Source organism: Nilaparvata lugens, chromosome X (genome assembly GCF_014356525.2).
Source record: "Nilaparvata lugens isolate BPH chromosome X, ASM1435652v1, whole genome shotgun sequence".
NCBI classification, from domain to species: Eukaryota; Metazoa; Arthropoda; class Insecta; order Hemiptera; family Delphacidae; genus Nilaparvata; species Nilaparvata lugens.
This window is the reverse complement of record NC_052518.1, coordinates 67,488,329-67,513,381: the sequence shown is the minus strand read 5'-3', so window position 1 is coordinate 67,513,381 and position 25,053 is coordinate 67,488,329. Positions and strand designations below refer to the sequence as shown.

Below are 25,053 nucleotides of genomic sequence, written 5' to 3'. Positions count from 1 at the left end.
TCTCCACAGATATTAGAATAGATATGGAATTTAAGGAATCAAATCTCACTTTATGAACATATTTTTTCATGAATTGTTTACAGCAGATAAAATAGGAAATTCTATTATACATTTCAAGATCATGTAATAATTTTTATAATAAGGAGTTACCGAGATACATAGCTTTGAATATAGAAATTGGCCATTTCTTATGTATTGAATATGAATAAGTACCTACACTCAACAATAAATTTTCTATTTTTTGACCGAATTTGACTGTTGATGCATGATTTTGAACTGCCTTGGCCAGCCGAGAAGAATGAAGTGTAGTATGATGAAATCTGAGCATTGTGTCAAAAGTAAATTATAAGTGTTTGAAATTTTGATCCTTGAGGTGTCCTTGAGCGTGCCTCTACTAGGAAATACTGAAATTAAGTGCATCTAACAAGTGATTCTTAACCATGAACTTATGTCATTGTGCGAAATATCAATATGAGGACAAAGTAGATGGTGATGATGGTTGAAGCTGAAAATTAGGTGTTTTCCATAATACAAGGAGCATTGTTGTCAGGTGAACATGGAAATCTATATGACATAGAGCGCTCTACCTGATCTCAGATTGTATAACACAAAAATACGCCTAGAGGGATTTTGAAATATACATCTAAATTGTAACAATCGGAAGATATTGTTGATTAAAAACTAAAATTCATCAAAATTGATTTTTCTTCAAATTTTACTCATTTTTGAAAAATTATAACAAAGTACTCATTGGTGATAGAGAGTTCCGAGTGATCTCATTTTTTTCAGAATTATATAATCTGGGAGAGATTTGGCAAAAATAGCTGAAAACTGGAAAATGAGCCGAAAATACGAGGTTTTTGGGTCTTGTATCTAGCACAAGGAAATCTTGCATGAAGATTTATATTACCCAAATAGTATATTAGAGAATCAGAACTACAATATAAATTGCAAGCACACCCCTTTTTTATGTCTATATTGACTGGACTAATAGTATCATCCATGAAAACGTAGGGCGATAAACGATATTTAAAAACATCAATGTTCAAAAACATCAATGTTTACTGTTTGATGTTTTTCACTTATTGATGTTGGGATGAAAAAAACATCGATGTTCAAAACATTGATGTTTTGTCTTTCGATACCCATCCCTACTGGGAAGATGGTCATTTTATTTATACAGATGAATTATTGATATCTTATCTTGAAGGATATGATAAAATCCACACAAAAGGTACAGAGAAAGCAAAGTTTCTTAGAAGGTTACACAAAAACATATGTTGTTTACCGGATGAAATTGAGAAACCAAATTGTAACTACTTCACTAGTTCATGGTGTTATAATGTCTATGAAATTCACCATCAAAATCCAACTGGTCGATGTGCCCTCTACGCTGCGCATCATTATAATTCGTTGATAATGAAAAATATGGACTTGTCTCCAAATTTCATGTGCGAAAACAATAGAATGCTTAGCATGAAAAAATGTGAATTCTATTCAAATACAGAAAAGAAAAACTTTGCAAGATATGGCTTTTCTATAATAGACAAGAAATTCAATGTGTTTATTGTATGCAAGCACTGAGATATCATAGCGCTCGCGTATGTTGTATTGGTGGAAATGGACAGAAGTCATTTAATTTCTCTATATTAGTACCAACATATGTATAGTTTCTTCATTCACTCATCATGGACCCGTGCAAGTGGATGCAAGCTGATAGTGAATTGGAAATGAGGTTAGAACAGTGTCTTGATTGGTATGATGCTTGTGAAATTGCAATTAAACATTCAACTCATGAAAATCATCATCTGGTGAAACAACTAAAAGACATTTTCTTAAACACAGTGAATTTGAACAATATACATGATTATCTCTGCTATTACCGACCCCATAAACTGTCTGTGAGTAAACTAATAAAAATTGAAGAGAAAGTGTTGAACAATTGTAGTGAATTGTGTAAATAAATTTCTAGTGTATACTTGATTGTTTTCATTTCCATTGTACCTGCAATGTCTGGGTTTAATCCTTCAGTAACGCTTTGTTAGTTGAGCTTTAAAGATCTCACATGTGTTGAAGCTCAATTCTATTTATAGAAGTGTGAAGTATAGTGTGCAGAAACAAGTTCATTCAAATAGTTTCTTATCACGTTTTACCTGTACATACACTCAACTGAAAAATATGGTTGATTGTTATAGCTTTTCAAAGTTCAAGAAACTATCTTGTCTCTTGATGTCAATTTCATTCAATGAATTTGATCTAATTGCAAAGAATATTAAATTTTCAACAGGTGATGAGGTAAGCAATCTTGCATTAACAAAAACAGAAAATCTCCACTTTTCAATTTTATCTGAAATTCTTGAATTACTCAATATACTAGAAACTGGACATTTGCATTATGGTTGTTCAAATAATGATGAATCATTAGCTATTGATAATAATTCTAATGATCTCTGGAAATGCTTATATGACATGCAGATAAAAAATGTAAAAGATCATAGATCACTCTGTAGAGAGTTTCCCCCCACTGATATATGTCTAATTCAAAACTAATGTGTGTGTATTTGGATATACTAGTTCATTCTATGCATTAGTTATGATTGAGGAAACATTAAAAATATAATGTTTGCTGTGTGTACAACCCACAATTCTGCATGTGCTTGACAACGTTGTCAAGTACATGTTTCAGTTGAATCTGACAGTAAGATGTTCATTTCACTTAAATGTGACAGTTAGACAAAGATGTTTCAGTTAAATCTGGGAGAAGTTCGTTTCACTTAAATCTGACAGTAGAATGCCTCTCTCTCACTCTCTCGCATCTCTCTCTCTGCTATAAATCATCAAATAGACCGTGACTAAATGTGATTGGGCATGACTAAATGTAATTGGGCATGACTATCTATAAATGAAATAGAGCATAACATAGAGAGCGAGAGAGAGAGAGAGAGAGAGAGAGAGAGAGAGAGAGAGAGAGAGAGAGAGAGAGAGAGGGTGTAAGAGATTGATTGATTGATTGATTGAGTACTTTATTTATGTAGATTACAATATATACTGGCTTATACACTTATATACAATAGCTTACAATACAGCAAAATTATAGATGAATTTACATAATATAGACTAAGAAAATAATTATTGAACTGTATATGATATGAAAAAGCAATTTGTAATATAATAACTATAGATAATAATCATATTGTTATGCATCTACATAAATTGGCGGAGCTTTGGACATATCAATGTCCATTCTTCGGAAAGAATATTAAAAATATCCTCCCCACTAACTCTCTACCAAAACGTTAATTTCGTTATTTAAACTAAGGATTTATTTATAAATGGAAATATTGTAAAAGTTTTAATCAATATGAATATTAAAGAGAAAAAAAACAGGAAATTGATTAAGTAAAATAATTATATAGGTAGATAAGATCAAATAATTGATTAATAAAATGAAGTAGGTTGAAAGTAGATCAGGGTTATCAACTTTCAGTAATATACAGCAGTATGCAGTGGATGATTGAAATAACATGAGTTTATAAAATATATATATATATATATATATATATATATATATATATATATATATATAATTCGTTCTATAACATGGTTAAAAGGTTTATATTGGTGGAATGGGTGAGGGATGGTTGTCATGTGATCGTTCTAGGGCCAGACAGTTTCAGTCATTTGTTCCAAAATATGTTTTTTTAAAGTCAGGATGAAGCTCACTCGGCTCTCGATAGACCTGATAAAAACAGGAAGTGTATTCCATGCATGACAGGCACTGACTAAGAAGGATTTTGTGAAAATAGTAGCTCGATGATTGGGTATCCTCAAAGTACTTTCTCTGGTTCTAGTATGTGAAGCATCTATCCTCCTACCTTCAGAGACAAATTTGAAATCATCTTTAAAATAGTTCGGATTACCGTATTTCAAGATATCTCTAACAAGCTCGACTATTCGAAAAAGCCTCTGATCGGGAAGCTTTAATGTTGAACTAGCAATGTGGGCTGGGGTGATATGATCATGGCGTTGGAGAGAGTAGACGAAACGTAGACAATAATTTTGGCAATGCTGTAGTTTATCATTCAGAGTGACTTGCATATCATTAAGAACAGAATTACAATACATTGAATGTGGGAAGATGAGAGATTGAACCAATAATAATTTAATGTTTCTAGGGAGGATATCGTGCATTTTCTTCAATGCATGCATGGCTGAGAATACCTTTTTACAAGTTTTGTTCACTTGTTCTGACCAGTCAAGAGTATTATTCATAATAATGCCTAAATTTTCAACTGAGCTACAGTAAGGAATGTCATTACCGTCTACACTAATTTTGTGAATCGATTCAAGGTCAATATTGTTTATAAGACGTGAATATCCAATTATAATGGGTTGTGTTTTGATGGGATTAAGCTTAAGGCCATTTTTCTTTGTCCATTCCACTATCGAATTGATATCCTGATTCATTATTCCAACTGTTTCATTAATTTTTGTTATGGGACAGCTTAAATAGATTTGAAGGTCGTCTGCATAAGTATGGAAACTGGAGAATTTGATAATGGAAGAAAGGTCATTAGCATACAAAGTGAAGAGGAGAGGGCCTAAAATTGAACCTTGTGGTACTCCATGCATAACGTTTTTCCAAGTTGACTTTTTGTCACTGACAGAAACACATTATTGTTTCCTACCTAATAGATGGGATTTAAACCAAACTAACGAGTTGTGACTGAAACCAAGAATAGCCAACTTATTCAGAAGGACTGTATGATCAACAGTATCGAATGCTTTAGAAAAATCAAATAGGGTGAGGATGGTGCATTTTCTTTGGTCCATAGCTAACCTTATATCATCAGTGACACGAAGCAGAGCTGGCTCAGTTGAATGGAATTCTGTAAAGCCTGATTGAAAGTTATGAAGCTTACTATTGTTGTCCAGAAATTTTACAACTTGAGCATGAATGAGTCTTTCTAGCACTTTGGACAATGCAGGTAAAATACTGATTGGTCTAAAATCCTCAACTTTATTGGGTGATGGTACTTTATTTAGAGTGCAAACCAGAGCAAACTTCCAGTTTTCAGGGAAAATGCCTTCTTCAAGTGACTTGTTGAAAATGTATGTAATGGTTGGTAAAACAGCAAATAACATCTTCTTGATAAATTTAATAGGAATTTTGTCTACACCCGTTGCATTACTATGAATACGGTACGTTGAATTGCTCTGAAGGTGTCTTCTTCTGAGATTGGATGGAAATGGAATTGATCAGTGATTGGTAAATCTGAGTTTGTAACCTGCTCTTCAAGATCATCGATATGATTAGCAATGAGAACTTTGTTGTGTTGGTTAGAGTGTGAAATGAAATGGTCATTTAAATTATTCAATGGTAAGTCAATTTGTGGATTCGATTTCTGTTTGCCAAGCCCGAATTCTTTTATTCCCTGCCAAAGTGATTTAGAGTCTTGTCTATTGTTTGTCATAAACGAATTCAAGTACCTAATCTTTGAGTTCCATAATTCCTGTTTAACCCTATTTCTAAGGCTCCTATACTCTATCAAACTGTCCAAGTCAAATGTCTTTTTAAATTTTCTGTGTGCTTTGTCCCTACGTCCCATCATCTTAAGTATGTCTTCAGTCATCCACGGTACTCATCGTTTTCTATTAATCCTCCTTGTCACATAAGGTGCATATTTGTCATACAAAGTCAAAGTCCAATTCTCGAAAGTCTTGACCATGTCATCAACTGAGGGTAATGCTTCAATTTGATGCCATGGAGTCTGAGCCACATCAGTCAGGAAGGTGGCTTCATCAAAGTTTTTGAAGTCTCTATAAGTGATAATTTCCTGTTCTGGCTTGGGTATCTTATGGGAAAGTACACAGTAGATCAAATCATGTCTAGAAATAGCTGAGACTGAGATTTGGCCTGCTTGAACAACCTCATTGGGAGCACTAACAATGAGAAGGTCAATGAGTGTGTCTGATTCATTAGTATGATGAGTTGGATCGAGAGGTAAAATAGTCATGTTTAGGCATTGGAAAATTGTAGTCAGTTGAAAGTAGTCAAAGTTATGATTTGTCATGTTCAAGTCGGTGTTCATATACCCCATAACTAGTATATGGTTATAACAAGGCATAAGAGAAAGCAAGGCACTTTCAAAATCTGTGAAATGACCTATTTTTGGTGGGCGATAACAGATACCAACGAGTAATTTATCAGTACTAGATAAGGATAATTCAAGTAGCATAAACTCTGGTCTGGAACAATAGGCTTGTTTAGATGTAATTAAAACTTTTGTTTTGATACCATCTTTCACATAAATTGCTACACCCCCACAAGCTTTATTTAATCTATCATTCCGGAAAAGATTATATCCAGGCAATGCAACAAAATTTGATGAAATACTAGACTTCAAAAATGATTCGGAAATTCCGATTATATTGAAGTCCTGAAAACGGAAGATTGCTCTGAGTTCATCAATGTGGCAACTGAGGGATTGTATGTTAAGGTGAGCAGCCTTGAAAAGTTTTTTGAAAGAGTGGAGCTTATTTGCTAGAAACATACCTGCGTCATTATTACTAGTATTGAAATAATCATACCTACTTGAGGGCGAGCGAGCTGACATGTCAGTGAGAGGCATCATGGAAGCAGCAGACCAATCGTGAACCGACCTCAGAACGACACATGACGGGGAAAATGGGGATGAAACTGATAAAACTTAACCAAAATGAAAAAGTCTCTTGATTCGAGTGCATTCAGTATGCCTTGACAGTTCGGCTCCCTTCACTATTTGAAGCATAAGTTCAAAAAATTCACTAAACACAATAAGATGTAGATGTGTGGAGTTCCGGTGATGAATAATCCTAATGGTGAATAAGATGAAGATTGAGGAAGAACTGGTAGTGGGAGATCTGGTCCAAGTGGAGATAGAGCGAGTAGGTATCCAGTAGGGGAAGAATCGGGTCCAAGTGGAGGTAGAGCGAGAAGGAATCCAGTAGTGGAAGATCGAGTCCAAGTGGAGACAGAGAGAGATGGAATCCACTGGTGGAAAATCGAGTCCAAGTGAAGAGAGAGATGGAATCCAGTAGTTCATGGTGGAGATAGAGCGAAATGGGATCCAGTAAAAACTGAAAAAGAGAAGAAAAAGCCAGCAGAAGAACGAAAAATCTTTGAAGAAAGTTATCAATAGAGAAAAGATACATAATACAACTGATAATGAATAATATTCGCATAAAATTGAAGAGGAATAGTATGAAACACCCTGACTCTGCTTCGATTTGGTTCCCAGCAAATGGGTTTTTACTTAATGAGAGTAAAACCCAACAAAATGTATTCACTCTGAGAAATGTACCTGCAGAGAGTAGTTTGGGTAGTGTAAAGTTTCTGGGTGTCATGACAGACAGTAAATTACATGAGAGGCACATATTAAGCTTAAATACGTTATCACAAAATTGTCCAGAGTCATATATTTATTAAGAAATTTGATAAGCTATGTTCCAGAGTTGTATGTAAGGTCAGCCTGTTTTGCCTTTTTCCAGAGCACTTTATCCTATGGACTTTTTGCTGTGGGGTAACAGTGCACATGTCCAGGATATCTTGCTGCTTAAAAAGAAGGCCATCAGAATCATTTCATATTCTGATAGGCTGGCTCACTGCAGGTCATTGTTTGTTAAATATAAAATTCAAACTGTAATAAATCTGTACATTTAGTCTGTTCTGTTGTACACAGAGGAAAGCTTGAATGAACACAAGCTAGAGGAAAGATATACATCCCTACAATACAAGTACAAGAAATAATAGAACTACTAATACACCTTTTTGTAGGCTATCAAAGTCGCAGAACAGCTATGAAAACGTTGGCTTAGAATTATTCAACAAATTGCCTCAGGAATGGATGGAAGCTTCAGCTGGTCTATTCAAATGAAGAGTGTACCCTATAGCTGGCTACTAAAAAATCCTTTTCATTCACTTGATGATATTTTAGAATTGAAAAGTTTTGTGCTCTAAACTGTATAAAATATGTATGTGTATGAAAGTGTAACTGTATCATCAAGAGTAGCATTTTGAACATTGTGACATTCATATTAATTTAAGACATTCTCCTTCTTGACAATTATTACATATTGAATTATTATTATTAGCATTTATGTTTATTTTTATACTTTGAAACAAGGGATCATTCCCATATTATGATCATGAAGAAGTGGAGATGGAAATGAATACTGATTGATGTCTTGGAAGCCATATGCTAAATAAATAATTATTATTAGCAAAGAGTCTTACGAATCTCTTGTAAGATCAAATAAAATATTTATCCACTTTTTGATTGAATTGACTTGTGATTTTTATTAGATATGGATTTAATATTTAGATGTTCCTATTTTAATGTTACCTTATTATAACCTAATTATGTAAATTTAGACAGGTTAATTTTTCAACCCATTATTAAGTGACTTCACTCTATATCTATTTATAGATGTATGTGTGTTTGATATTGAATTTGTTGTGTGTTGAATTTAGTCCAGGCAATGAATGCTCAAAGAATTATATAGAGGGAGAAGTTTGGAACACAATTTCTGATCCCGCAGTTCTTTGAAGGATAGTAAGGGGGTGAACATATCAAAAGTCCTCACTCCTAAATCCTTTGATAAGGGCTTGGGGGTGGTTCGAAAGTACCATATTTTGTTTTTTTGTGTATAACTCGAACAATATGCGTCTGTCAGAAATTTTTATCAAATACAAAATTGAAGCTCACAAATTAGTCTACAAGTTTCATCTGTAACATTTTTCAATATCTCTCATAGTTTTGTAGGTATGAGCTCTTGAAAGTGTCACATTTTGAAGAAATACTCTTCCAGCTGAGATTTTTCATCTTTTTGGCCTTATTTCTTCAAAATGTGACACTTTCGAGAGCTCATACCTACAAAACTATGAGAGATATTGAAAAATGTTACAGATGAAACTTGTAGGCTAGTTTGTGAGCTTTAATTTTGTATTCGACAAAAATTTCTGAGAGATGCATATTGTTCGAGATACAAAAAAAAAACAAATTATGGTACTTTGGAACCACCCCCACTCCCTTATCAAAGGAGTTAGGAGTGAGGACTTTTGATATGTTCACCCCCTTACTATCCTTGAAAGAGCTGCGGGATCAGAAATTGTGTTCCATACTTTTCCCTCTATAATCTTTCGTTGACTGGACTAATTTGAATTGGAATATGATGTCTGTAACGCTATGATCAGTTGAATGGCAATAAAATTATATTCAATTTATCTGAAAAACAACATTTCCGATTATGAGAAATTGAAAAAAAAATCATAAGTAAATTGTACATCAGGGAAAAATTCAATAAATAGGTTCAATCGATAAAATACTCTGGTTTCTTACTTCTAATAATACTGAAATGTTTTTCTATTATATTAATCAGAAGAATTTTTTCACTGTTTACCTAAACTGGCTCCCTTAACTTTTTTGCACTTAACTTCTCCATAATTACTTGACAAGTTACCAATTGAAACCAATTGACGGATAGAAATGAATAAAGTTTTATCACAAATAAAACCTAAAACTAATTAACAACATTTTAAAAACTATTAAAAGAAGAAAAAGGCAACTTATTGCAACAATAAACTAGGAAAGCACGCACGACCAACAAAGTTTTGAGGGTATAAAATGGTATGTGCAATGTTGCACATTTTCACATTTTTTGGTCGCTTGTCAAGTTTATTCAGTGTTATTCACGAATAAATATGGTTTATACAATCTATTTTAAATTTGATTATATAACTATAGAGGAGTCCATATTGTGATGACAGTTAAGAAAGATCAGAGAACAGTCTTGCCGATTCTTCCTTGCCACTTGCCACTATTCTATAGAATATAACTGATATTGGTATATCTGATAAAATATTAATTGCTCATTCTTGTTAAAAATAATAAATTATCATTTATTCGTGAAGAAAGTATATTTTTGATGATTTAATAATAAATATTCATAATTGAGATCCAATATTTTGTTAATTATACTTCTACATTGTTGAAAAACGATTTGGCAATGTTGCAAAGGTAGAAAAGGATAATGTTATCTGCTTTGCCAAATGATAGAAGAGTATTGCAACACAAATGTTAATCAGATACTGCCATTATAACACGGACCTCACTATAGTGAGGTCCACGTTATAATGTCAGTATTTGATCAACTTTAGTTTTGCTATCCTTGTCTATCATTTGACAAAGCCGGTGGTACTATCCTTTTCTAGGTCCACAATAATGCCAATTATGTTTTTGACAGTGTAGAAATATAATTAATTAATGCAGAGAATCGGCATCGCTATTCTTCTATCTTTATCCACTGCCATTGGATCTCACTATATAAGTTGATACATTTTCCTCAAGTATGATTCATATAAGCATACAAACTTTCGATCTCAATTTTTTTATATTCTAGCAGTGTGAAGTTATGTAGAGCTCTTTGTCTTTTTGTTTCGATCAAATTCTGCTATTTCTTATGTCGAATGATAGACAAGGATAGTAACATCATTGTTACTAATTATTGAATGTTGCCATTTTCGCTTGGACGTAACTATAGCTCTGTATGTGGGTGTGCTATCAAAAACTTTGTAGATAGTCAAAACTCAAAACGGAAAATTAACTTTTCAACCTCTGTTGTGTCGAGATTAAGTGCTCTGATATAAGCTGAAATAAGATTCCAGGCTGTCGACAATGAAGGTGGCAGTGGCAGTTACGCCTTCCGGTTGTTCACGTTTTTGCGTTTCATTTTATTTCGCCTTCCTTCCTTCCGCTTGCTTTTTGGCTTGGCTTGGCTTCATAGTCATAGCTTGGCTTGGCTTGGGTTCTAGGACTAGAAATATTAGAGGTGATACTTTTTGACGCATTTTCACTCAGTTCGATTTCGCCTAAATCTTCTAAAAAAGCAGTTACTGGTGAGTCCAAATTTTCTTCATTGTGCATTCTTTTTGACAATTTATGGAATTATTGTAGCTAATACGAGTTCATGTATTTTAAACAGATACACGCCAACAGCATCTTGAATGCAGCATGCTGATTTGTTCTCATTGATCTTTACAAGTGTATTAATGTAGTATTATTTTGATACTTATTTTCTTACTTCATTTTTTTATTTTCAACACTTTCAATAGAATCGATAAATGTGTCAAAAAAATTAAGGTGAGCCATAAACTTGAGTTTTCAAGATGGCATTGTGACTGTGACTGGAACTCTTGTAACCCATAGAAAGGGGTTTCTTTAATCCAACACTCACACTCTGAATGCCTGAAGGCTGTTAAAAGCTTAGACAGCTTGTTAAAATTTGTTAGAGCCACAGTAGGAAACAAATCTCTTGCCCTACTCAGTCGGCAATAAGGCATGCCAATCATTCAACCATTCCGTGTGCTATTACTAGGATTTCAACCTTTCAGAATAGTCCTACAAAATATCGTCCTTATTCTATCAAAACTCACTAACTACAAAATTGCTCATTCTCAGTTAGGCCTATGTATTTCAATAGGCTTGAAAAATGTAGTTCTTTGAGTAGGAAGAACTCACCAACGTCATATCTTTCATTACCTATTATTTATCTTTTTCCATTTTATTAGATCTCACTAAGTTGCTATAGTGAGGTCCACGTTATACGTAATGACAGTGGTTAAAGATAGAAGAATGGTGATGCCGATTCTCTGCATTTCTACACTGTCAAAAACAGAATTGGCATCGTTGTGGACCTAGGAAAGGATAGTACCACCGGTTTTGTCGAATGATAGACAAGGATAGCAAAACCAAAGTTGATAAAATACTGTCATTATAACGTGGACCTCACTATAGACACATTTTTCTTGTCTGGTAAAATTCACCAAAGTCTTATAGTTTTCAAGGAATAAAATTATGGCCTAGCAAAATTCCCTAACCATCTTTAATGAGTTTTTGAACCTCATGAACCCAGTGCTCACGAATCCACAAACATAAATTATTAATGTACAGTAATGCCATTATTTAGTAAATGGTGAGGAATATTATTGCTGTTTGATAGTCAGGCAAGTGTGACATTCTGATTTTGAATTACATTTTTTATTGAAATAGTAATTTTTTGAGTAATTAATTATAAATGAATATCGAGCAATAATGTGATTGAGAAATTTGATCATTACATGTAGTAAGTGTTGAAACATAAAGGCAATTGCTCTTTGTATCATGGTTAGTACTCTCCGAAAATCCTTTTTCTGCTTATAACTCAAAACCTTTTGACTTGGTGAGTTTTGCCAGTACGGGTACGATATAGTACATTAGGTTTAAATAGAGTACATGTCATTTTTACCTGTATATTAAAAAAAAGTCAGCATAGTTCTTTTGGCATTCTTATATACTCATAATAATACACGTTATTGACTTGAATATCACTGATTACTATTAAAATCCATTTTAATTATTCGATTAATAATAACTAATGATAGAATAATTCGATTTATGCAAATAAGAACATTATAGCTTGGAAATTTACTGATTACATACTGGTATGACGAAAATAATTATAAATATTCAAATAGATAATAAATTAATTTTATTTGTTATAAAGCGCACGCTTATACAGAAGAAGAATTGCATAGTATATTATCATAGAAAAAAAACAATTAATTTTTTATCCAAAAAAGTTTTAGAGTGTTGGTCTAAATTCAAAATTTAAGTTATACGCCTTTAAAAAATGCATAATATTGTTACTCTTCAAGAATTTAATCAACTCTAGGCTATTGCAAAATAATTCAAGGTACACATAATACAGTCGTACATGAAGCTGGTACATTAGTCAAGTTTCCTTGAATCTCAAAAGTCTATACAGAGTGAAAAATGGTTTATCCGAAATTATAAATTGATTAATTTTAAAGTTTTATTCATCTTCAATATCCTTTTCATTTAGGTAGTTTTTTTATTCATTCTACTTTGACCGGGAACGGTTTTTAGCTCATTTTACATTTGTAGCTTACATTATATCTCCAAGTTGAATTGAAAAGTCAAACCTATTCAACATTTTTGGTTTACATTCGTATAGTGGATTCAAGGTTCTGTTTTTGTAGTTTCAGGTGTTCTTCCTTCTTCGTCTTAAATAGGCAACTTAACTAATGTTAACTCTATTTTAGGTGAGATGAATAAAAACTAGTGCTTGGATTGCAAGCCAATTATTTAAATCCGAGTAAATATCCCAACTGTACGAATGCTGCTCAGTAGTCTTATTAGTTTATGAGCTGAAAAATTCTGAATTTGAACTCTTCACTAACAGATGTGAATCAACCTCAATGTTTCTATCCGATTATTTACTGTATTTCACATTAATAAATGTGACGAATGAAATTAAAACCGTTGAACTCCTTGGTATAATGCTAGATATCAAGCTAAGTTGGACAAGTCACATTGATTGGGTGTGTGAACGACTCACCAGGATGGTGTTTTTGTTAAGACGACTAAAAAATCGTGTTCCCCATCAGTAGGCTATTTGGAAATTTCATACTTTGGGTTTTTCCTGAGTGTAATTATGTAGGCTACGGGCTTATTCTCTGGGGTGGGGAAGCTAATGTGGGAAAAATTCTATTGCTCCAGAGAAAAGTACTGAGAGTAAAGACTGGTTGAGACTATGTGCATTGTCCTCTTTTCAAATCTCAACAGATTATGACATTGTTCAGTTTGTATGTTATGCTCCTTCTGATGAAAATAAAAAAATGAGTTGCATATTTTGAAGTGTAAATCAACAATAAATATGTGAAACGCGGATGCTTCTAGAGAACCCACTGTACAGTGTTTGAGAGTTCTTTGATTTCCCTTGTGATATTGTAAATAGTTTCTTCCAAGCTGACTGATACACAGTATTTATATACTGTACTACTAGAATTGCTATGTTATATTGGTTAATGTTCAAATATGTGTTGTAATCTGTATTTGTTATATTGAGATGTACCGTATTCCGGTATTCGTATTATCCATATATGTGACATGGCCCACTGTCCTATTTCAAGTATTTATCGGCTAATAAAAATTTATATTCATTTCTATCCTATTCTATTACAAATTTATTATTTATCCATTAACAAGGAGAGGACAACAGTTTTAGACTGAGCCTAAAATTGTCTTTCCTCAAATTCTAATAGGTATAGATAAAAGTAATGTTATGTATTCACATATTTATTGCTGTTTCTGCACTATCTTTGTTTGCTATTTATTGTTGGAGCCATTGTTCAGACAAAATCTTTATTTCTACCAAATTTTGTGATTTTTGGCTGTGATAATACTATTTGATGAATATTTCTATTCAATATGGATACCTATTGCTATTCACAGAGGCATTAATGTGATATTTCAGATGGCGTTAGTGAAGCAAGGGAACGACGATGTACAGAAGTATACGCCTACGCATAGAGATGGTAGAGAATTTAACAAACTGAGACCCATCGCGGACGAATTCTATCCAGAAGCCGATGGTAAGCTTTCAATTATTTCTAATGTCCCGGCCACACAGAGCGATCTGCAATTTTATTGGTATGTCTTAGCGATATACGGATATATAGTCTGTCCAATTTGCCATAAACCCTGAAAGATTAAGCTGACCCTCGCTCCCCCACGCGCAGGTACATACGCCCGTCCTACCTGCGCCATTGATATACTATGTAGTATACAGGTAGGCAGCCCGTCCCTTTACTCACACACACAAAAGGAGACTGCAATTGTGTGTGAGTATTAGGAGGGTCGGCCTAATCCTTCAGAGCTCATGCCTGCTTGGACAGAGTATAGATAGCTTTAGCATCGCAGATCGCTATGTGAATGGCCGGGCGCCTAATACATCCACTTTCATCTTCGGCGTACCAGCACAATATAAGCTGTTTATCACGCAATTTATTAACAGCTGTTTAGAAATGCAAAACGGCTGTTTTTTTTTTTTTTTTACATGGCAGTAATAAATTTTACCGCTATCAAATTCCAGCTGCTCACTAGTGACTGAGTTTAGGTTCTGTGGCTTCCAGGATTTTCAAATTACAGTATTAACTTATTCATAATTTATTCATTTATTGTACAAAACACTATAATCATAATATAATTATGACCATGGAGGAAAAACTATGCTGAGCTACTATTTCTCTCCAAACATGTTGATAAAATGTTTGTTGTCCAAAGTATTAGAAGGTGAAGATGAAAAGACACTGCTTCGCCTCTTGATTTTCGATCCAGGAATAATGATTTGCAAATTTTGAAGGTTGATGTAATAGATTAAATGTATCACAATAAATTGAAAACTTGAGAAATATTGCGCACTTCTAGATTTGAAAGAATCCAGTAATAGTCCAGGCAATAACTTCTCAAAAATGTTTATTGAAGGAAAATTTTGGTAGACAATTTTTGAACTCGCAGTTCTGTTTAAAGCAGCAAGGAAGTAAAATTATCAAAAGTCTCCACTAGGGATGGGTATTGGAAGACAAAACATCGATGTTTTTTTTATCCTTATATCGATAAGTGAAAAACATCGAAACAACATTGATGTTTTTAAACATCGACGTATCGCCGTACATTTCACGGATGATACGAAAACTATTATATCCTTAAGAGTAACTCATATAGTGAAATCAATTTCCTTTTTTATGTAGGATGTTTTACATCAGAGAAAGGGGCAGAGCTTCAGAAAAGTAGTTAACAATAAAGGAATGTTATTGATTGGCAGTAGCTAAACTGGAAGTTTATAAATTGTTTGTAGTTGTAGGTAATTAGACTTGACGTTTAGCAACGGAGATGCTTATTAAATAGAATTAAATGCTTATTAAAGAGATTATTAAATATAATATAAAAAGAAAATCCAATATTCTAAAATATTGTTTTATAGATTTGAATATTTGTCAAGTATAAAAGAAATTAAGGCGGTATTCTTCTTTTGTCCAAATTTTGTAAAGAGAATAAAGTTGAACTAACCATATTACTTTTTTAATGGATGATAAGAATGATAAAATAATTTTGAATGAAAAAGACATGTCAGAACGATGTATGGATAGATTTTTATTAGTATTAATGAAGTGAAAATGATATAATGTACAGTAGACTGTATATGATATAATGTACAGTAGGCTTTTATTTGAGTGCTTGGAGCTGCTTCCAGTCCTGGTCTCAACAGACAGCATAGTACCATCTATTCAATTAAATTGAAATAAATTTCATAGCTATCAAATATATATTAAATTTTCAATAATAATGAAATTTCAATTCAATTCTATAATTCCTTTTTCTAAGTTTAGTCTAATTCTTTATTGATTTCTAATTTTAAATCTCCTCTGATCTATCAATTCATTAGCTACACCTTTCCTTATTCATAACCCACTCAAATCTCACGTTTGTAACCGCCCCCTAAATACCCCCAAAATATCTTCTCAATCTGTACCCCCTTTCTCTCCATCCGTCTGTACCGCGTAATCTGTGGTTTCTACTGCTACAATTGACTCTCCGTGCTCTGTGGTCGTAACCGTTGGATTTCAAACTGTACCACTCTCTGCTCGGTTGAGAAAGGGGACTCAGTTCCCGAAAATTTCCGTTTATAATGTAAGTTTTTAAGTGTTTTCAATCTATTTATGTCTTGTGTCTCCTGTTTTAATTTATATTACAAACTTTTAAGTGTTTTCTGTTATGTGCTATATAGCCTATATATATATATACTTAACTTATTTACTTAACAGAAAACACCTTAAAGTTTTATAGCCTAATATAAATATAAACAGGATACACACGACACGGATAGATTAAAAACACTTAAAAACTTACATTTAAACGAGAATTTTCGGGGGCTGGGCCCTCTTTGTCAATCAACCAGGAAGTGAAGTCACTTGGTTGAAGTCCTGGTCAATCAACCAGGACTTCACTTCCTGGTTGATTGACAAATGGGGCCCAGCCCCCGAAAATTCTCGTTTAAATGTAAGTTTTTAAGTGTTTTTAACCTATCCGTGTCGTGTGTATCCTGTTTATTTATATTTATATATATATATATATATATATATAATTTGATTATTCTAATTATTACTAGAAGCACTGATTGGGAGAGAAAAACTAGGTATACTCCTTGTACTATTTCTCTCCCAAATTTAGATAATAATTTAAAAGTCAGAAATGAGGTTATGATTCCACTTTTCTGAAATTTATATATATATATAGGGTGATTCATAATTATGGTAAAATATTTTAATACGTGATATGACCTAGCTACAACCTATGAGTTATTAGTTCTCTCCTCATAAAACAGCAAATTTTTATGGTGTAATGTACTACATAAGAATACATTTTATTCAACTTTTATTTGAATTTAGTTTACACAGCTTACATAATTCTTTTCAGAATTAAATTCTCTACAATTTTTATTGCGAAAAAATATTTGTTTACTGGTCATTAAAGAAAGTTATTGGGCACCAAACGTAGAAGTCTGTGTTTTTCTACTTAAATTTTGTGCATATTTCAACTTTTTTCTCAAAAACTACTCACACTATAGCTTCCAGACTAGTTTTATTCAATTTTTCAGATATTTTTCCATATGAATCCAGCATAAGTTTTTCAAAAAGTAGTCCCCAAACAATTCAGCATCGGTGTATTTCACCAGAGGAACTGAATTCCGGGCGAAATCTTTCACCCTTTGTAGCTCGCTAATGAAGCGTTTATGGATATATGTTTATATGAACTTTTTTCTTATTTTTACCTCTACTATCACGTATTAAAATATTTTACCATAATTATGAATCATCCTGTATATATATAAATGTAATATATATACTTTATATACTGTATATTTATATATATATATATATATATATATAAAACGGTCGTGTGACCACAGAGTATGCACGGAGAGTCAATTGTAGCAGCAGAGACCACAGATTACGCGGTGCAGACGGATGGAGAGAAAAAAATATATATATATATATGACACTTTGAAGTTTGTAATATGGATTAAAACAGGAGACATAAAACATAAATAGATTGAAAACACTTAAAAACTTACATTAGAAATGGGGGAAATTTTCGGGAACTGAGTTCCCTTCTTCAACCGAGTAGACTGCAGAAACGGTTGTGTGACGAAATCCAACGGTCGTGTGACCACAGAGTATGCACGGAGAGTCAATTGTAGCAGCAGAGACCACAGATTACGCGGTGCAGACGGATGGAGAGAAAAAGGGTACAGATTCAGGGGACATTATGGGGTATTTAGGGGGCGGTTACAAACGGGATATTTAATATTTGAGTGGGTTATGAATTGATAGTAAAGAGGAGATTTAGAAATTTAGAATTAGAAATCAAAAAAGAATTAGACTAAAATTGGAGAAAGGAATTGCAGAATTGAACTTGAATGAAATTTATTTTTCATTTTTATTGAACATTTAATATATTTGATAGCTGTGAAATTTATTATGATGTGATGAAATTTATTACAGTTTAATTAAACAGTTTGTAGCTATGGTATTATTGCTGTCTGTTGAGACCAGGACTGGAAGCAGCTCCAAGCACCCAAATAAAAGCCAATTCTTTGGTCTTGACATCTATGGAAGGGGCTGTGGGAGGGAGGGTGGCAAGTACTTTGACTTTGAAGCATTGGTCAAAGTTCTTGTTGTGCTTAGAGCCATGGGTATGGAAGGGATGGGATAGGGATGGGTATGGAAGTATAATTTTTAAAGGAAAAATGTGATTGTTGATCCGGAGGTTTAAGGCAGTGGTGGTTTCACCTATGTAGAAGGCAGGACAGAAGTTGCAGTAAAGGAGGTAGATGCAATTTTTGGAGATGCAATTACTGGATTGATGGATTTGGTGGGTGTAGTTGGTGATAGGACAGGTTTTACAGCGGGGGCGTTTGCAAGGTAGGGTACCAGGTGGAGTTGGAATTTCATAAGAGGTGAGTTATTTGTTTTCACTTAGTATTTTCTTGAGGTTGGGAGGTTGCTTATAAATGAGGGTGGGTGGTTGCTGGAAAAGGTGTTTGGTAGAGGGATTGGAGGAGACGACATGGAACAGATCTTTAAGGACAGGTTTGAGGTTTTCAATTCCAGGGAAGTAGGTGGTACAGAGCTTTGGAGTCTGTGGGATTTTGTAATTTTTTGTGGTTGGATTAGTGCCAGTTTTGGAGGAGATTTGTTCTAGAATGATAAAGGGTGGGTCACCCTTTTTAGAAAACATACAATTAATAATAGAATCTTATGATTTAAATACATTTTATGCATTTTTTCTGTCAATTCATAATAAAAAGAATAATATTAGCCCACAAAGTGTGTCAAGTTTGATTCCTACTCTAATAACATTTAACCATTTCAAAACTACATTTCATCTCCACCTTAATACCACATTCTCTCTTTTCTATTATATCACTTTACATTTTAATTCAAGATAAACCTTTAATAATAAAACTGCACTAGCTAAATCTTCTTACACATAACAAAGACATTGGTTGTACGTCTACCATCACGAAAAATACCAAACAGAACAAGACTTCGCTTCTTTCCCTCCAGTTTTTAACTGCCATAACATTTTATACCACTCTACTTCCATCCAAATATTAGAATAATTCTTTTTGTTATTTATTTACTGTTCAAATTTAATAATAATGCTATTTATTTGATTTAAATTTATATTTGGCTTTTTGTTTACTGTTTTATTGAAATTCTGTAAATGATAACATTATGTAAAATTTGTGTTAATGTAATTGGTACAATTCTTTTGATTTATTTAATAAAATTATCAATTATTTTATCTTTTAAAGTGTTTTATTATTTTTTATTTCAAAATTGTAAACTTTATATTTAATAACTTTGTTGTGTTGGCATCTAACCTACAAACATTATTTTTAATTATCAACAATACATCGATGAATGAACTTTCGACTATCGATATTTCTCTATTTAATTATACAGTATCGATGTTTTGTTCAGCGCTAAATTCAAATTATTTATCTTTTTAAAAAGTAACATTATAATATATATATAATATAAATTGAAACAGGATACACATGACACAGATAGATTAAAAACACTTGAAAACTTACAAAAACTAAAGAAACTTACATTATAAACGAAAATTTTAGAGAGCTGGGCTCCCTTTGTCAATCAAACAGGAAGTGGTGCAGATTTGAATTCCAACGGTCGTGGCCACAGAGACGCGGTAGATATGTTGATGCATCGCGCTAGAGATGTTGTATAGACCATAGAGCACATGTATCGATACCCATCCCTAGTCTCCACCCCTACCTCCTGTTCTAAGGGGGTGGGGGTGTTTCAAAGGTACAATTTTTTGGTTTCTCGCATATATCTCAAGAAATGTGAAAAGTCAGTCAAACTGTCAAAGTCATGTTACAGACATGACCACTCTATACATAATTGAAGATTACAAAATTTTCTACATGTAACAATTTTTTTCATATCTTTTAAAGTTTCCGAGATTTCCACTCTTGAAGGTGAACCATTTGAAAAAAATCACGTTTGCCTCCATTTCTTTTCTATTTCTGCTCTTATAAATTTATGAAAATCGATTGAAAAATCTATGCTGATATGAGCTTATAAAGCATTAAATTCTCTTTAATTCGATGTATAATTTCACAATTTTATGCGTTCCCCTACGACTATTGCACCAGCTTTTGTGTTGAATTTGAAATCTTCAGACTTGCTAGCGTGGCAACTAAGCACCGAGCCTAAGGCTGGCCACTAATGGTACATATGTTTATCATGCACTTACAGATGTTTATCAAGCATGCTTTTTGTCATCAACGAGTGGCTTTGAACAAAAACCAGCTGTTGGATAGCAGTTTCTTACATAGGATAAACGACGAATAAATATCACTGAAAATTACAAATTCAAAAATAATTCAACCTCAAATAGTAGTGTGGTGAATAGTAGAATAGTGAAGAAAAAATAAACAACAAAAAGTAGAAAATACCAAATCCTAACCTAAACACATTTTTCTTTGATGATACAACAATGTATTACGACATGTGTGTGTACCCACAGGTTTATCATGCATGTCCTGTCATTAGTGGCCAGCCTAAGACACAGTTTACGAGATATATGCGATAAACCAAAAATGGTTCTTTGAATCACTCCCACCCCCTTAGCACAGGGGCTAGGGGTGAGGATTTAATATGTTTATCTCCTTACTACTGTAAACAGAAACATTGTCTTCCATACTTTTCCCTCTACAACCCTTCGTTGACTGGACTAATAAAATGTGCCGTTTCATTGGTACAATTTAAAAACCATGCCGTTTCATTGGCCAAGTTGTATCTGTATTGCCATAATTCAACTCTCTTAACAACTGTATTAATCTTTTCAGATACATCTATCGCTTTTGGTGGGGCATCACGACTAACATCAGTAAGGAGGAGCGGACTGATATCAATTCTGTTGTGCATTGGAACCGTGTTGGACAGTGCTACTTCTCAACCCATCATCGAGAAGCATGGACATTGCAATTCACCAAATGAGTTCGTTATAGACAAACGATTTAATTGTGTGTGTGCTTAGGTGTCTTTTCAGAGCGCATGAGAGACGGCATTTATAATCACAAAATTCACAGCTGGAATATCAACAAACTTTGCGATTTTTTTTTTTGTTATAAATCTGCTAGAGGTGTTCTTTAACACATAGGCTTCTGGTAATATTTAACTCCGGCTTTATAGCACTACAGATGAGCTTATTCAATTAAATTTTCGAATACTTTTTCAAAAAAAAAAAAAAACAGTAAAAAAGTCCTTAAAGCTATAGAAAAAAATGAAGTAATGAAATCTCCCATTCTTATCGGACCTCCCTCTGTAACAGTGAACAGAAGGCATTCCAAAAAACGTGAATTAATATTATTTCCTGAGCTTCATTTGAAAAGACAGAATGGTCCCAGGCTCTCTGTTAACAATGAACTAATATAAAAAAATATTTCTACAACATCTATAACATAAAAACCAGTTCTTAAAATATTACCAACTTCATTACTCATATATCGGATTGGTTCCTGTTTAAATTTCAATTCTGTGACTTGAGCAGGGTTTATTGATAATATCTCAGCTTGGGCTTTGTGACTGTAAATGCTTTCTCTCAGGGGCTCTGAAAAGACACCTAAGGACACACACCGGTGAGATATAATAGAATAATAACAGAACTTGGATCATGAAGATCCTTTGGTTTGTAAAGTTATTTAGTTGATCATTTGACTAAATACTTCCAGGAACCAAATCAAAAACAAAACATTTTTGAAATGTATTAATATAACTTATTTTTGATCAAATTTAAATGTTTTAAATGAAGAGAATTAAATTATCAATTGAATTATAAAATTCATATTCTATCAGATAGCTAGGAAAAGTTAATAAATTGAGAAATTTCTGAATAAAATGAATGTAATTTTCTAGCAATGATGTATGAATAGTTCTCATCTTCTTGGGTTTTATTACTTTTCAACAGTTCAGTGCGAACTGCTTACTTTTTATCATTTAGTGCCGGTTGCACGAAATCCGGTTAAATTTTAATCGTAATTAATTTCACGAGAACAAATCAGAGTAGCCATCTTTTTGAAAAAGCCTTCTCTGATTGGTTCTCGTGAAATTAATCACGATTAAACTTTAACCGGCCTTTGTGAAGGCCTAACCGGCCTAAGACTTTAATAGTAGGTGTAGTTGTTTTTAATAATCTTTAATTTACTCGATTCAAACGACTAATGAATTTATTAATATTTAGTTGAATCAATATTTTTCCACTTATGTTATCAGCAACCATATACATCTTTTTACACCTCATTCAACTAATTATAGTTTTAGATCAGTAAATAGATGCTTTGTTCCTCGAACAGATCTAACTATATGCAGAAGACAATTCAACTATACAACAAAAAAGCTTATTAATTTTATGCCAGAACATTTCATTGCAGGAAAACCTACAAAAGCACTTAAATTAAAAATTGAAAGCTGGATAAAGACAGAAGATATCATACCTAAAATATTTTAATTTGATGTACATATACTGTCTTCCTCAGTTCCTCTGAATTTATTATTAGTAGGGCTATACTCCCAGATTAATTTTCTCTCTCTGAGTTTAAGTTTTATTTTTTGTGTCATGTGTACTGTATTGTATTGTTTTTCTAATTCTCTCTTTGCTTACAAAAGGAATTGCATATATGCTACAAATGAATTACATTATGTTACTAAATGGATTACATATGTACAGTGAATTGTAGATTAATAATTACATGAATCATCTCTTTTTCTTTTGAGTTTTTAAATTATTATGAATTCATTCTAGTTTTTCTGCTCTCTTAGTATTTCACTCTTAGTACTTCTTTTCGGATTGAAATTTTATTTTTTTTTTCTAGTTTTTCATACATTCCATATGTTTCTTTTTTCTTTATTATATTTTTTCTATTTTCGACTGAATCTCAAGCCACTAATTATAGCCGACTGATTACTCGTTGCCATCGCTCAAACTACTTAGTTTTGCTGGTAACGCCAATGATAATATTATAATCGATGTTTAAATGGAAAATATTTTAATTTTAAGTTTTTGTAATGTATTGTATATGAAAATTTTTATATTTTTCACATTTGTAAAGTTTGTTTAATGATTTTGGCAATAAATATTTCTTTCTTTCTTTCTTTTCTGTAATTAAATTTCTTAATAATTATGATTGTGTAAATAACGTCATCAATTCATTTATTCATGTTCTTTTGAAATAAGTATTCATATTTTATATTAGGAAATATTTAATATCAACTCAAGTTTTTCCTGTATTAGATGTTTAAATACATTCATTCTTAATAATTTATACTCTTGTTTTATTCAAATCTCCCGTCAAAAAGTAATAGGGAATTAACCAACTTATTTGGGAAAAAAAAGTTGTTAAGAAGGACTAGGTCATAATGTTCACCAAGTTCAACTAGAGCTGAAATTGGAAACATAATTCCCAGTTGAATGTACATAGTCTGTTATTGATTGTAACCACTGTAATTTTACGGAATAGCCAATGAACGAATCTGGCTACATTTTGCGATGTTTAATTTCAATAGGATTCTCTTGCAATTGGCTCTTGGAGTAACTGTTAATGAGCCCAACTGATGAGGACAGAACATTCACAGATTTAGAATTTCTTATTTAAATTGATCGATTGCATCTGTTGGATTTTTCGCTTGAAAACGAAATGTAGTTTTGTGTTTTTTGTTACTAAACCACTACCAGTCACCGTGTACATTATCTTGTCTCAGTGAAATTATTTGCTATGAAATAAACTGCATAACAGATACAAGTTCATGAAATAGATGATCAAAAATACATATTACAATTCTCATAAGCAGTTTTCTTATGTAAAGTACGGTAAGTACTTATGTAGCCTAAGTTAGTAGAGTTTGCGAAATTACACATTTATGCAATTTTTTAATCACTGTAATTGAATTTGTTTTACTTTAGATAATATCATGGAATAATTTGTCTATTGTAATATCACGATAATATTGAACTTTTGTTTGAACAAAGTCATATTTTAACATATTATTTTTGAGTAAGTAGCTGAATAATTAATTTCCAGCCAACTGATTAATTTAGAGGGCCGACAAATTTTACTTTGAAAAATTTTCTGTTTTGTAATATTATTTTGGCAATAAATGGAATGAAATAAATTTAATTTCCTGTCAAGAAATCTAAATTTGATTAAAAAAATCATATGCTAAGAATCGCATACGTGAAAGGAACATAGATCTCTACAAATACAGAATGTCCCACGAAATGTTAAGTTAAAAATGGTCAAATGCAATCAAATAAATCTGAGCATAATGTATTATAATAATACCAAGTCAAATGTTTGACTTTAATTCTAAAGAAGATACAATATAAATATATGGCAAAATAAAGTTTTTACAATATAAGGCTTATTAAGCCATAATTATATTGTAAGTAATAGATACAGTGCCAATGGATTTAGCAATAATTCTACTATATCTTACGGCTGGAAATTTCAATATTTTTTATGAAATAAGTGAAACTAATTTCTATTTAATCAATTCAATAACCTATGAAAAACGTTTTC

The 25,053-nt window shown here is 32.5% G+C and overlaps 1 protein-coding gene across 1 annotated transcript; it reads left to right on the top strand.

The window, feature by feature from the left end:
- Nucleotides 1-10,751: 10,751 nt before the first annotated feature.
- On the top strand, nucleotides 10,752-21,739 carry LOC111056689. The gene is made up of 3 exons (XM_022344077.2): nucleotides 10,752-10,936; nucleotides 14,356-14,473; nucleotides 21,325-21,739. Exons 2-3 carry the CDS (start codon nucleotides 14,356-14,358, stop codon nucleotides 21,513-21,515), a joined length of 309 nt encoding a protein of 102 aa, XP_022199769.1. The 5' UTR covers nucleotides 10,752-10,936; the 3' UTR covers nucleotides 21,516-21,739.
- The last annotated feature ends 3,314 nt before the right edge of the window (nucleotides 21,740-25,053 follow it).